The following is a 13,357-nucleotide window of genomic DNA, read 5'->3' as shown; positions in this document are numbered from 1 at the left end:
TCCCACCCAACTCCAGAAAAGAAAGCTACATTTATCTATTTCAGTTCAACTGAGCTATAAAAGGCTTCTTCAAAAAAAGACAAAACAAATTGCCATTCCTTCTCTAAACCAAAAAAGCACACACCTTTCTGCCAAATAAGGATATAATATTTCTTAAAGAGGAAAAAAACATGTTTGACATTCCATTATAAACTCTAAGCATTCTATAACCACTGGTGTACTTCAGTGGTGACCCAGATTAGTTCAAGTTTGATAACCTCATCGTTTGGGAAAGATTAGGAGGGGGAAAAGCACTGATAATTACATACTCAGTTATATAATTTTTGCAATGTTATGTAAAATAACTTTAAGCAGCTCCACTTGAAAGCAGAGTTATGAGTGTTTAAACAAATGCTGAGTTCTAACTAAGAGAAAAAAATATATATATATTTTTCCATTTTGGAGAAAGTCTGCTATTCAGTTGATATGAACCATACAGGTTAAGTTTCAGCAGTGCTCAATTAGTTACAAATATCTCTTTTTTATCTGTTAATATTTTACAATCAATTTGTTTCTCTGCCTATATAACGACTGAGAAATCAAGAGAAACTATTCAGTCCTAGATTTAGAGATGAGGCAGAGAATGGATCATTAGAAATGAATCAAAAAGAAGCTACTTGCTATTTTCCTATAGATGGAAAAACAGAAGTATAGTATACAAAGTTTTGGGAAAATATCCTGAACTATCCACAAGATTCTAATAGCTTCTGCATGAAGTGACTTTCCCATATTCTAGTAGCTAATTGAAAATATCCTACTTTAGTAGAGGCCACTTCAGTCTGAGAAGTAATGTGCCAAAGGTCTCTTCTCTACATTGGGTGAGTTGCCTGGCATATTAGTAGATAACAGAGCACATCAGGGTGACAATTTGTTCTTTGTCAGTCTCCATTTCCCTTTTCTGTTCACTACAATAGTTTTGTTTGTTTTTTTGGCTATGAGGGAATATGTTTCAGTTATTTAACCATCACTTTAAACTTTCTACATATTGAAAAGAGAAGAAAGAAGAGAAGGGAAAGAAAACAAGATGAAAGAAAACAAACCACAGCCCCTGTATGCTGTGGCTTGGAGCTGGCCTGGCTGTAACTTTTAAGGCCATGATTTTCTACTGTTTACTGTAAACAAATTCAGTAACAACTAACATCAGATATGACAGCTCTCTGGCCTTGTTGGAACAAGACAGAAAACAAGACCTTCCATAATCATGTCTGAACATACAAATAACACAAAACAAAATGAAAACACCAATATGACCAAGATTCTGACATCTCAGCTAGTGTGAAAGAATGCTGCTTCCGCTGCCAATCACAGTGTGAGGTGTGTACCACACCTTTCACCTTCTAGAAAAAAAATGATTAAGACACACAATTACAGAACTGCTCCAATTTTCTGACAGCACCACATTCAGAGGAAACACATGATTCTTTAAACTTTTCCAGAATCGTCTTACATAGTCCAAATCCTATAAAAAGCCTCTCACTGAAACTCCACAGTTCTTTATAGTGTGTTATCCCTCTCATTACAGTGAGCCTATGAATTCAAATTGGTTTAACTACAGAAGTGTTCCTGATTGACTCTGGCTGGAGGGAACTGAGATATTGTAGAATTTAAATGCCATCTTATCAATGGAGGTGCACATACAGCAAAATATCAAACTATTCCAAGTGATTTTGACATGCCTTTCAGTCATTTAACTAATCAGTAAGCAGCAATTTAAGTAAATGGCATTTAAGTAAATGGCATTATCATGTCATCATTATAGTTTCACCAGTTTGGTTTTTTTTTTTTTTTTTTTTAGCTTTATATCTATCTATCTAGATATGTATATAATTGTATGATGTGCATATCCCCTATGCTCTCTGGACATCAAACAATGAAACACTTTATGAGCTCAGTGCTCTATCTATTGAAATATGAAAGGAAGTCAGATCTTTAGATTGTGCAAAGCAATGGGGTCACACGGTTCAAAGCAATGTTGATTTATGTTTTATATAAAATGTGTCCTTATATCTACAGCAGTCTCTTTTAGGATGAGACTTTGTGAAGTTAAATATACTTGTCCCCAAATAAAGGATTCATTATAAAGGCAAAATAACCTTAAAAGTTGACCTAAAAGATATTACAGGTCTTTCAAATACACTTCTTAAAAATAATCTGAAGTTCAGCATATTCAGCTGGCAAAAAATTTCACTCTGGATTTTCCATAAAGTGTTACAGAAACAAAACCATATGAGTTTTTTGGCCAACCCAATATATCAAACCGTTCCTTCACAGAAGCTACACGAATAATGGAAAATAATGAATAGTATATACTAGTGAATAGTATTATCCTCACTAGGAAAATCTTCTATAATAATTGAGGTTCCCTAATATTCAACCAGTCCATTCTAAAGGAGATCAGTCCTAGGTGTTTTTTGGAAGGACGGATGCTAAAGCTAAAATTCCAATACTTTGGACACCTCATGTGAAGAGTTGACTCATTGGAAAAGACTGATGCTGGAAGGGATTGAGGGCAGGAGGAGAAGGGGACAACAGAGGATGAGATGGCTGGATGGCATCAGCAACTAGATGGATGTGAGTTTAAGTGAGCTCTGGGAGTTGGTGATGGACAGGGAGGCCTGGTGTGCTACAATTCATGGGGTCTCAAAGAGTCAGACATGACTGGGCGACTGGACTGAACTGAACTGAACTGAATATCTGATACTGAAAAAGGAGGTACTCTAGATAATAGATTTAAACAATAAAATGATATTTTGTGTTTTAATTTAATAAATATATATTCTGGCTATACTATAGTGGTTGGCATAAGTCAGGACCCTCAATAAGACTTTTCTCTTCACAGACAGATCATAGCACATTCTAAAAACTATAAAGAGGAACATACTAAATTGTGGCAAATCTACCAACATATTGTTGTTAGAATATAGGTCCCAGGGAAGAGAAGCACTAAGAAGTTCAAAGTTGTCATTAGAAGAGGTATTTTCCAGAAAATGAGATGACTTACTATCTTGCTAAAAATGAAAATCACTTTTGCTAAATATTTAAATAAAAATTATAGTTAATATACATTAAATAAAACCCATGCATGAGATAATACCAGCTTAGGACACTGCCTAGCATTTACTAAGAACTCAATATAGTTTAGCTATTACTATTATTATTGCTGTTATTGTTGTCATTATTTAAAAAGAGGGCAAGCCACTCCAGTATTCTTGCTAGGATATCCCCATGGACAGAGGAGTCTGGTGGGCTACAATCCATGGGGTTGCAAAGAGTACGACATTACTGAGAGACTAAACAACACTATTCCTTAAAGTAAGACAGACCTATTTTGAATTTCCGACAGTCTGTTTATTTATTAGTTCTCTGGCTCTATATGCATTACAAATTTCTTTCTTTCAGTTCTCTAATGATTAAAATTGGAATAATAATACTTATGTTGCAGAGTTAAAACAAAAATTATCATAGAAAGCATCTAGAATAGAGCCTGGCATATGAAGTTTTCAGTAAATGGTAGCCTTTACTATTAGAGTGACTATTAATACAAAGTCAGTATCTGCAAAAACATGCAGTTAAAAAGGATTTTTTTGTAATTTACTTTCAGGAAGTCATTGATTAGGAATACTGTTATTATTTACTATAAGACAAACCCATCTTGACTCTGTGACAGATACCAAGAAAATTTAGCTCTTACTTTAAAGAATTACCCCTACAGCAACACAGTAAGAGAGAAACACTTTTCCTCAAATGAAGGAAAAAATGATATGTGAGATAAAGCACCTCAACATTTAAGCCTGCCCTATTTTTTTCATGGCATAGAATTTTCATTTTCCAAAGCTTTTTATGAATGTTATATTTGATCATGAAAGGCTTTATGAAGGTGTTTTAAAGAAGACATATGGCTGACTAGATCTCATAAAGGAAGTCTGGTTAGAGCAGAAAAAAAAATTTATTTTCTCCTTTCTGACATACTAAAATATACTAATAAATAAAATCTAAATAATCAATCTGACCTTAGGAAAATACATGAAAATACTGATCTGTTAAATTTATAAAATAAATACACAAGTCCTAAAAAAACCCACTTTTGACTTAAAGGGTAGGGCACAACAGAAGGAGTTATTAAATCAATAAGAGAATATAAAGAAAACTGAGTGGAAGAATAAACCATTGTAAGCTTAGGTATATTAAAAGACCTTAAAATAAATGTTAAATTGTAAATTATCTTGCGGGTTAACTTCCGAAAATGTACCAAATGACTTGACCAGTTTTTGTTGTTGTTGTTGTTGTTGTTATTGTTGTTGTTTTAAACACTATGGACTCATTTTGCCCCTCAGCTATAACTACTGACTGGAGTAGGAAATGGCAACCCACTCCAATTTTCTTGCCTGGAAAATTCCATGAACAGAGGAGCCTGATAGGCTAGAGTCCATGGGGTCACAAAGAGTTAGACACAAATGAGTATGCACACACACACAGCTACTAAACATGAGCCTCAAGTATGAATATTATATTTTAGATTGTATTAAATTGTACTAACTGTATCAATACTAATTTGATAACAAGCGTCTATTTTTTTAAAATTTTTGTGAGAAAGGATGAACACACATGTATATAACTGTAAAACAACCTTTGTAAAAAATCTCATTAATGCAGCTCAAATAAATTCAACAAGACAACTTTTTAAAAAGAATCTGAACACATACCACTGTAAGATAATTAAAGATAATTATTTATTCAATAAAAAATATAAGGACTAAGAAGCTTAAGTATGATTTGTGTCCTCAAAAAAGCACTCTTTATTATTAAACTCACATGCACATAGTAGCTATATAAAACAGTATAGCATACTGTAAGTTCTTAAAAGTTTGGTAAAAGAGAATAAGTGGAATCATAGAAGAGATGGTAGTGATCCCTATGAGTTTGGATTATCAAGGAAAGGAGAAATTACACTTAACATAGGAAGAATTAAAGAACTAATGATGAGTAAGAAACTATTTAAGAATGGAAGCTCAGAAAGCAGTGAGAGAAAGAATCTGATGGGCGTCAAGGTAGGCACTGGGGAGTAAGAGTCAACGGATCAGATTATACGGTAAGTTTAAACGAGTCATGGCATCATGCATTCTTGAAAAAGTGAGTCAAAGAAAAGCAGTACCTTAGGAAAATTATCCTGCTAGGGCTGATAGAATGTAAGGCACCTGTCAATTTTTAACAAGACCCTGTCTACCTTTCCAAATTCATTGTTATTTTAAGGTTTGGGTAAAATTCCCAGAGACGATTCAAATGTTAGGATCTTCTAAGCTCTGGCAATTGTGCCTTAGTATACAATTTAAAGTATAAATGTAAATAAACATAAATACTCTATTAGAAAATCTAAAATGTAAGATAAGATATGGTAAGGAAAGGAATATTTACTGAACATATATTCTGCCAGGCACTATGCTAACCATGTACTATTCATTGTCTCTAATTATTTCATCTCTGTAATGCAAAGTTGATGATAGTAATAATAAAAGCACTTATGTGGGTTGAGCTATATAAAATTCTTGATATTCAGTATTTTTGACCAATAATTTCATAAGGGTCAACCTAAGATATGCCAGTAATTGGAGTAATTTATATATATACAATAGCTCGCTAATCTTTTCTGCAACTATACTGTGTTGTATAGCTTAAGAAAGTGGAAACCAAAGGGTAACTAATCCAAAGTTAACTGAAAACAAAGCCCTAAACAAATACTTGAACTTCCTTATGTCTAAACTAATTATATTTTTAATACATATGACTCAGAACCTAGTTATTAAAATCATGCAGAACATGGTCTAGAATGAGAAAATATGTTTATGTATTCACATAAATGTCAATGTAAATACATATTCATATTTTATATGTGTTTACATTATACTGTTATTCTTGCATTTTTCTATGTAAGGGTTTTCACATTTTCAAACACACACACACCCCCACACACATCCTTTCTCTGACGATATTTCCCCTTTGAAATATTTCCTAAGTTGTATAAGAATTTTATACTTCCTAAAGATTATTTTATGGATATTTAGAGTCCATCTACGAACAGATCATTTACATATGACTTAAATAAAATCCCTTACGATTATACAGTGGAAGTGAAAAATACATTCAAGGGATTAGATTTGACAGACAGTGTGCCTGAAGAACTGGATGGAGGTTCATACAGTGATCAAAACCATCTCGAAGAAAAAGAAAGGCAAAAAAGCAAAATAGTTGTCTGAGAAGACCTTATAAATAGCTGAGAAAAGAAAAGAAGCAAAAGACAAAGAGGGAAAGGAAAAATGTATCCATCTGAATGCAGAATTCCAAAGAATAGTAAGGAGAGATAAGAAAGCCTTTCTACATGATCAATGCAAGGAAATAGAGGAAAACAATAGAATGGGAAAGTCTAGAGATTGTTTCAAGAAAATTAGATACTAAAAAAATATTTCATGCAAAGAGGGGCACAATCAAGGACAGAAATGGTATGGACCTAACAGAAGCAGAAGATATTAAGAAGAGGAGGCAAGAATACATGAACGAACTATACCAAAAAGATCATATGATGCAGATAACCACGATGGTGTGATCACTCACCAGGAGCCAGACATCATGCAATATGAAGTGGCCCTCGGGGAGCATCACTATGAACAAAGCTAGTGGAGGTGATGGAATTCCAGTTGAGCTATTTCAAATCCTAAAAGATGATGCTGATAAGTGCTGCACTCATTATGCCAGCAAAATGGGAAAACTCAGCCGTGGCCACAGGACTGGAAAAGGTCAGTTTTCATTCCAGTCCCAAAGAAAGGAAATGTCAAAGAATGTTCAAACTAATGCACAATTGTACTCATCTCACATGCTAGCAAAGTAATGCTGAAAATCCTCCAAGCGATGCTTCAAAAGTATGTGAACCGACAACTTCTAGATATTCAATCTGGATTTAGAAAAGGCAGAGGAAGCAGAGATCAAATTATCAACATCTGCTGGATGATAGAAAAAGCAAGAGAGTTCCAGAAAAACATCTATTTCTGCTTCATCGACTATGCCAAAGCCTTTGACTGTGTGGATAACAAAAATTTTTGGAAATACTAGACTACTTTACTTGCCTCCTGAGAAACCTGTATGCAGGTTGGGAAGTAACAGTTAGAACTGCACATGTAACAATGGACTGGTTCCAAATTGGGAAAGGAGTATGTCAAGGCTAAATACTGTCACCCTGCTTATTTAACTTATTTCCCTGATAGTTGGAAAGAATCTGCCTGCAATGCAGAATACTCCGATTCAATTTCTGGATCCAGAAGATAGAGTGGAGAAGGGATAGACTACCCACTCCAGTATTCCTGGCTTCTCTTGTGGCTCAGCTGGTAAAGAATCCACCTGCAATGCAGGAGAGACCTTGACTTGATCCCTGGGTTGGGAAGATCCCCTGGAGAAGGGAAAGGCTACCCACTCCAGTATTCTGGCCTGGAGAATTCCATGGACTGTACAATCCATGGGGTCCCATAGAGTGGGACATGACTGAGCTACTTTCACTTCACTTCACTTCATGCGGAGTGCATCATGTGAACACTGGGCTGGATGAAGCACAAACTGGAAACAAGATTGCCAAGAGAAATATCAATAATCTCATATATGCATATACTGCTGCTGCTGCTGCTAAGTTGTGTCAGTCGTGTCCGACTCTGTGCGACCCCATAGACGGCAGCCCACCAGGCTCCTCCATCCCTGGGACTCTCCAGACAAGAACACTAGAGTGGGTTGCCATTTCCTTCTCCAATGCATGAAAGTGAAAAGTGAAAGTGAAGTTGCTCAGTCATGTCCGTCTCTTAGCGGACTGCAGCCTATCAGGCTCCTCCGCCCATGGGATTTTCCAAGCAAGAGTACTGGAGTAGGGTGCCGTTGCCTTCTCAGATACACGCAGATGACACCACCCTTATGGTAGAAAGCAATGAGGTACTAAAAAGCTTCTTGATGAAGGTGAAAAACAGTGAAAAAGTGACTTAAAACTCAACATTCAAAAAACAAAGATCATGGCATCTGGTCCCATCAGTTCAGTTCAGTACAGTCACTCAGTTGGGTCTTTGTGACCCCATGGATGGCAGCACACCAGGATCCCCTGTACATCACCAACTCCCGGAGCATGCTCAAACTCAAGACTATTAAGTCAGTGATGCCATCCAACCATCTCATCGTCTGTCGTCCCCTTCTCTTCCTGCCTTCATCGTTTCCCAGCATCAGGGTCTTTTCTAATGAGTCAGCTCTTTGCATCGGTGGTCAAAGTACTGGGCATCAGCTTCAGCATCAGTATTTACAGTAGATATTCAGGATTGATTTCCTTTAGGATGGACTGGTTGGATCTCCTTGAAGCCCAAGAGACTTTTAAAAGTCTTCTCCAACACCATAGTTCAAAAGCATCAATTCTCTGGCACACAGCTTTCTTTATGGTCCAACTCTCACATCCATACATGACTACTGGAAAAACCATAGCTTTTCCTACATGGACTTTTGTCGGCAAAGTAATGTCTCTGCTTCTTCATATGCTGCCTAGGTTGGTCATGGCTTTTCTTCCATGGAGCAAGCATCTTATAATCATGGCTGCAGTCACCATCTGCAGTGATTTTGGACCCCAAGAAAATAAAGGCTGTCACTGTCTCCATTGTTTCCCCATCTATTTGCCATGAAGTGATGCAACCGGATGCCATGATCTTCGTTTTTTTGAATGTTGAGTTTTAAGCCAGCTTCTTCCACTGTCTTCTTTCACTTTCATCAAGAGGCTCTTTAGTTCCTCTTCTCTTTCTGCCATAAGAGTGGTGTTATCTGCATATCTGAGGTTATTGATATTTCTCCCAGCAATCTTGATTCCAGTTTGTGCCTCATCCAGCCTGGCATTTTGCATGATGTTTTATGCATATAAACTAAATAAGCAGAGTGACAATGTACAGCCTTGACATACTCCTTTCCCTATTTGGAACCAGTCTGTTGTTCCATGTCCTGTTCTAACTGTTGGTTCTTGACCTGCATACAGATTTCCCAGGAGGTAGGTAAGATGGTCTGGTACAGTCTCTCTAAGTATTTTCCATAGTTTGCTCTGATCCACACAATCAAAAGCTTTGGCGTAGTCAATGAAGCAGATGCTTTTCTGGAATTCTCCTGCTTTTTCTACGATCCAACGGATGTTGGTAATTTCATCTTTGGTCCTCTGCTTTTTCTAAATCCAGCTTGAACATCTGGAAGTTCTTGGTTCACATACTGTTGAAGCCTTGCTTGGAGAAATTTCAGCATTATTTGCTAAAATGTGAGATGAGTGCAATTGTGCAGTAGTTTGAAATTTCTTTGGCACTGCCTTTCTTTATGATTGGAATGAAAACTGACCTTTTCCAGTCCTGTGGGCACTGCTGAGTTTTCCAAATTTTCTGGCCTATTCAGTGCAGCACTTTCTGATCGCATCACTTCATGGCAAAATAGATGGGGGAAACAATGGAAACAGTGACAAACTTTATTTTCTAGGGCTCCAAAATCACAGCAGATGATGACTGCAGCCATGAAATTATACAATGCCTGTTCCTTGCAAGAAAAGCTATGACAAACCTAGACAGCATATTAAGAAGCAGAGGCTTTATTTGCTGACAAAGGTCCATATATTCAAAGCTATGGTTTTTCCAGTAGTTATGTATGGCTGTGAGAGTTGCACTGTAAAGAAAGCTGAGTGCTGAATAATTGATGCTTTTGAACTATGGTGTTGGAGAAGACTCTTGAGAGCCCCTTGGACTGCAAAGGAGATCAGATAAGTCAATCCTAAAGGAAATCAGTCCTGAATATTTGCTGGAAGGACTGATGCTGAAAGTGATGCTCCAACACTTTGGTCACATGATGCTGAGAGCTGACTCATTAGAAAAGTCCCTCATGCTGGGAAAGATTGAAGGCAGGAGGAGAAGAGGACAACAGGTTGAGACAGTTGGAAGGCATCACCAACTTGATGGACATGACTGAGCAAGCTCCGTGAGTTGGTGATAGACAAGGTATCCAGGCATGTCACAGTCCGTGGGTCGCAAAGAGTTGGACATGACTGAGCCACTGAATTGAATTGAATGAACTGTCCTTTCTTTATTCACTTTTTCAGGCAAGATGCAGACTAATAAATATTTATGTAGGGAATCATGAAGAGAGAAAATGTACAGAATACATTTCAGCAATGAATTCATCTTTTGAACTTAGAAATCATTTAGCTTTTGGTTCTCAAACTACGATTATCTCTCAAAGTATTAAAGCTATTGTTGCTGCTTTAGACTGTATCTATATACTGCTAGCACCAGTGAACAATTTACTGAAAAAGGCTAATGAATTACTGAAAAAGGCTAATGAGTTACTAAAAAAGTAAACAGCCTAATTCATAGTTTTCTAACTGATCTCCCCGTTTTCTAATTCACTATGCTGGAGTATACATGCAGCTCTGGCCACTACAGAAGCACAAATTGGGCATTATCTACTGATTGATAAGTGCTGAGGTTAAGGAAATCAAATATTTTCTGGTCTGTTTTCTATATATTTTGGTACTGAATGTACTTTAAGTGTTTTTGTTCATAACCATATTTGACATCATATTTTTCACATAATATAATCTTTGGCTATCAAAGATTTTCTTACTTTGTGTTAAAAAAAGAAGAAAACATTAAGCTGTTTGTTAATGTAATGTACAAGGTACATGTTCACCTTGGAAATGCTAATATAATTTTTGAAAATTTAATATAGTAGCATCTTGATCTTGTGAAATGATCATGGAACTGGTCTGACAAAGTCATATGAAACAGAATGAGTTTATGAAACTATGGTCATAATAGATGAAAGAATATAGTCACTATGGTTTCATATTTCACTAAATATAAAGTAAATGTTTTCATGTATATAATGTAACAAAATTTAACATAAAAATAAATTTTAAAACCTCTGAAACCATCTGAATGCTCTTTTAAGAAAGTGAATTTTATGAAGAGAGAACCCAGAATAATTCCATTCAAAGAAGTGAAATTGCAATTCTTCATAAATTATGTTGCAGGAATAAAAGTTATGAAGTTAATGATCTGGAATAGTCATTTAAAACTGTAAGATTCTAGAATAGATACAGTTGTGAAACAAGAGAGTATAAATGAATGAGTGATATGATCCAAAGCATAAAGTTATTGGATGCTAATTTTAGAAAGACTCACAGCAGGTTGAATAGATTAAACATTTTGTATTGAAAAAAAAATCTTTTGATGCTTTAAAATTACATGTAATAAAATATGAACAGCTGGTTCTCTTTTACTGATTTCTTTGCAAGAAATGATTATTTTCTACTGGGATAATTACTGACTGATTTATTTGTTATTTCCATTTGCTCACATTTTAATGTCCCTAAATGCTTAGAAGAGGTCATTGTTTGCAAATAAAAGTACTTGAAGTGATTAAAAAAAAACTGTCAAATTTTAATACCTTTTCAATCACTGGCTAAATATATATTATACTCAATTTTTCCATGACAATTTCAAACATTGCCAAATCAAACAGAAATTCCTAGATGATACCAACCGTGATAACTGAGCACAAAAAAGCCACTTGTTGTGAAATCACTGTGGAATTTGATTAGAATCTGATTTGAAGTGCTATAGACTGATTCCAAAGCAGTATTGCCACTGAACTGTCCAATCTGTGGTGAGTTTTGGTCTGGTCCATCCCTACAGGGGAGAGACAGGGCAGGGAGGGGGAAGGGAGAATGAGATTGATGTTTTGGGAAAGTTTCACACAAAGTTTAATGAAAGTATTACATATGAGATATAAAGACGCAGTAGATGAAACAATCAGCACGTGCCAAATCACATTGGTGTATGTTTATCTGGATAGTAAAATACTTAAAAATGTAAAGGGTGAAATAGATCACATTTCACCTACCCATATTAGCTGTAATTAATTAAATTGCCTTGACTCCCTGGTCACACCCCAGATCCTCCCAAATGCTGGAGGTTTTCCCTCCTTCTATTTTCTTCAAAATAATCTTGAGAATCATACACTGTTAAATTTGGGAAGAATTTTAGAAGTCCCTACAGTAATTCAATTAGCAAACTGTAAAAAATTAATTCATATGTCTTCTTTATAGTTTAGAGATATTTCAATTAACAGGATAATAATACAAAATAATATGATGAATTATTATGACAGAAATTCAGTAGCTGTATTAAGCAATTTATTGGAATATAGCCTTTTAAATTTCACTGGTTTTGAAATACAGAACTTTCTTACCATAAACTTACTCTGATTTAATTCCCAAGTTTTACACATTATTTTAATAACAAATTTGATCTTCACCCATAAAGTTTTTGTTCTATGTGTTTAGATACTTCATGGGCAAACAAACTGAAATCTTTCTTATTTGTCTTATTCTGCAAAATACACTGTCACCTTCAGTTATTCACACCAGTTCAAGCATAAGATGGCAATCTGTACAGAGGACCATGATATATTTTACTCCTATCCTATTTCACTGTTATATACAGTTGAATCAATCAATACCAGAGGTGTTGGCTTACCATACAGTGATGAAATCATAGATTGGTTCTGTTTGTAGGACAGTAAAGTTGATGTAGATTCCATTCCCAGGGGGTACTTTTACAAGCCAAAAACAGTCTTGAAAGTTTGGATATTCATCTGGATACCCAGGAGAGTAAATGGTTCCATTCATTGCAGTTATATTCCCTCCACAAAGAGCTACAGAAAAGATACAATATGTTTAAATAGAATCATAGTAAATTGATTACAAAAAGATTGCAAACATTTCATACCTCTTAGACAGTATAAAAGACATCTGTGTTATGTTTCTACCTCAGTTAAGCTATATAAAATAAAGCTGGAAACCATGAACCAAACAGAGTGAATGTTTATTTATTTTTCAGCATGAGGTATTCTACATTGTTTTTTCACTGTCACTAGATTAGTAAACTACATTGTATTTGCTTTTTTCAAATATTTTATCCATATATATATACTGTTCAACTTTGTCATATCATGTATAAATATAAGGACTTATAAGAGGATCGAGGCACTTTTATTTATTTATTTTAGAAGAAATGAGCCCAAATTCAGTAGCAGTACCTGGGCTACTATTTCATTAAAAAATGATTAGTAAACAAACACACATGCAATCACATAGACATCGCATAGGAGAAGCTCTAAAATGTTAACCAACTTTACTTCAGCATCCAATAGAGAAGGTTAGGACTCCTGACTCAAGAATGACAAAATTAGTTCTTTATTATGGAGTTTTAAGGTCTTTGCTAAC

At 35.4% G+C, this 13,357-nt stretch overlaps 1 protein-coding gene across 1 annotated transcript in view; it reads right to left on the bottom strand.

Annotated features, from left to right (window-relative positions):
• The window catches only part of CSMD3 (CUB and Sushi multiple domains 3), a 1,391,498-nt gene that overhangs the window by 105,148 nt on the left and 1,272,993 nt on the right, over positions 1-13,357 (bottom strand). The window contains exons 44-45 of the mRNA XM_052651435.1: positions 12,609-12,786; positions 11,614-11,759 (exon numbers count right to left, since the gene is read on the bottom strand). Coding sequence (XP_052507395.1) covers positions 11,614-11,759; positions 12,609-12,786 — 324 coding nt within the window. The remainder of the gene's footprint in view (positions 1-11,613; positions 11,760-12,608; positions 12,787-13,357) is intronic.

This window comes from Budorcas taxicolor, chromosome 14 (assembly GCF_023091745.1).
Source record: "Budorcas taxicolor isolate Tak-1 chromosome 14, Takin1.1, whole genome shotgun sequence".
Lineage (NCBI taxonomy): Eukaryota > Metazoa > Chordata > Mammalia > Artiodactyla > Bovidae > Budorcas > Budorcas taxicolor.
Note: the sequence above shows the minus strand (reverse complement) of the source record. Positions and strands in the feature narration are given on the sequence as shown.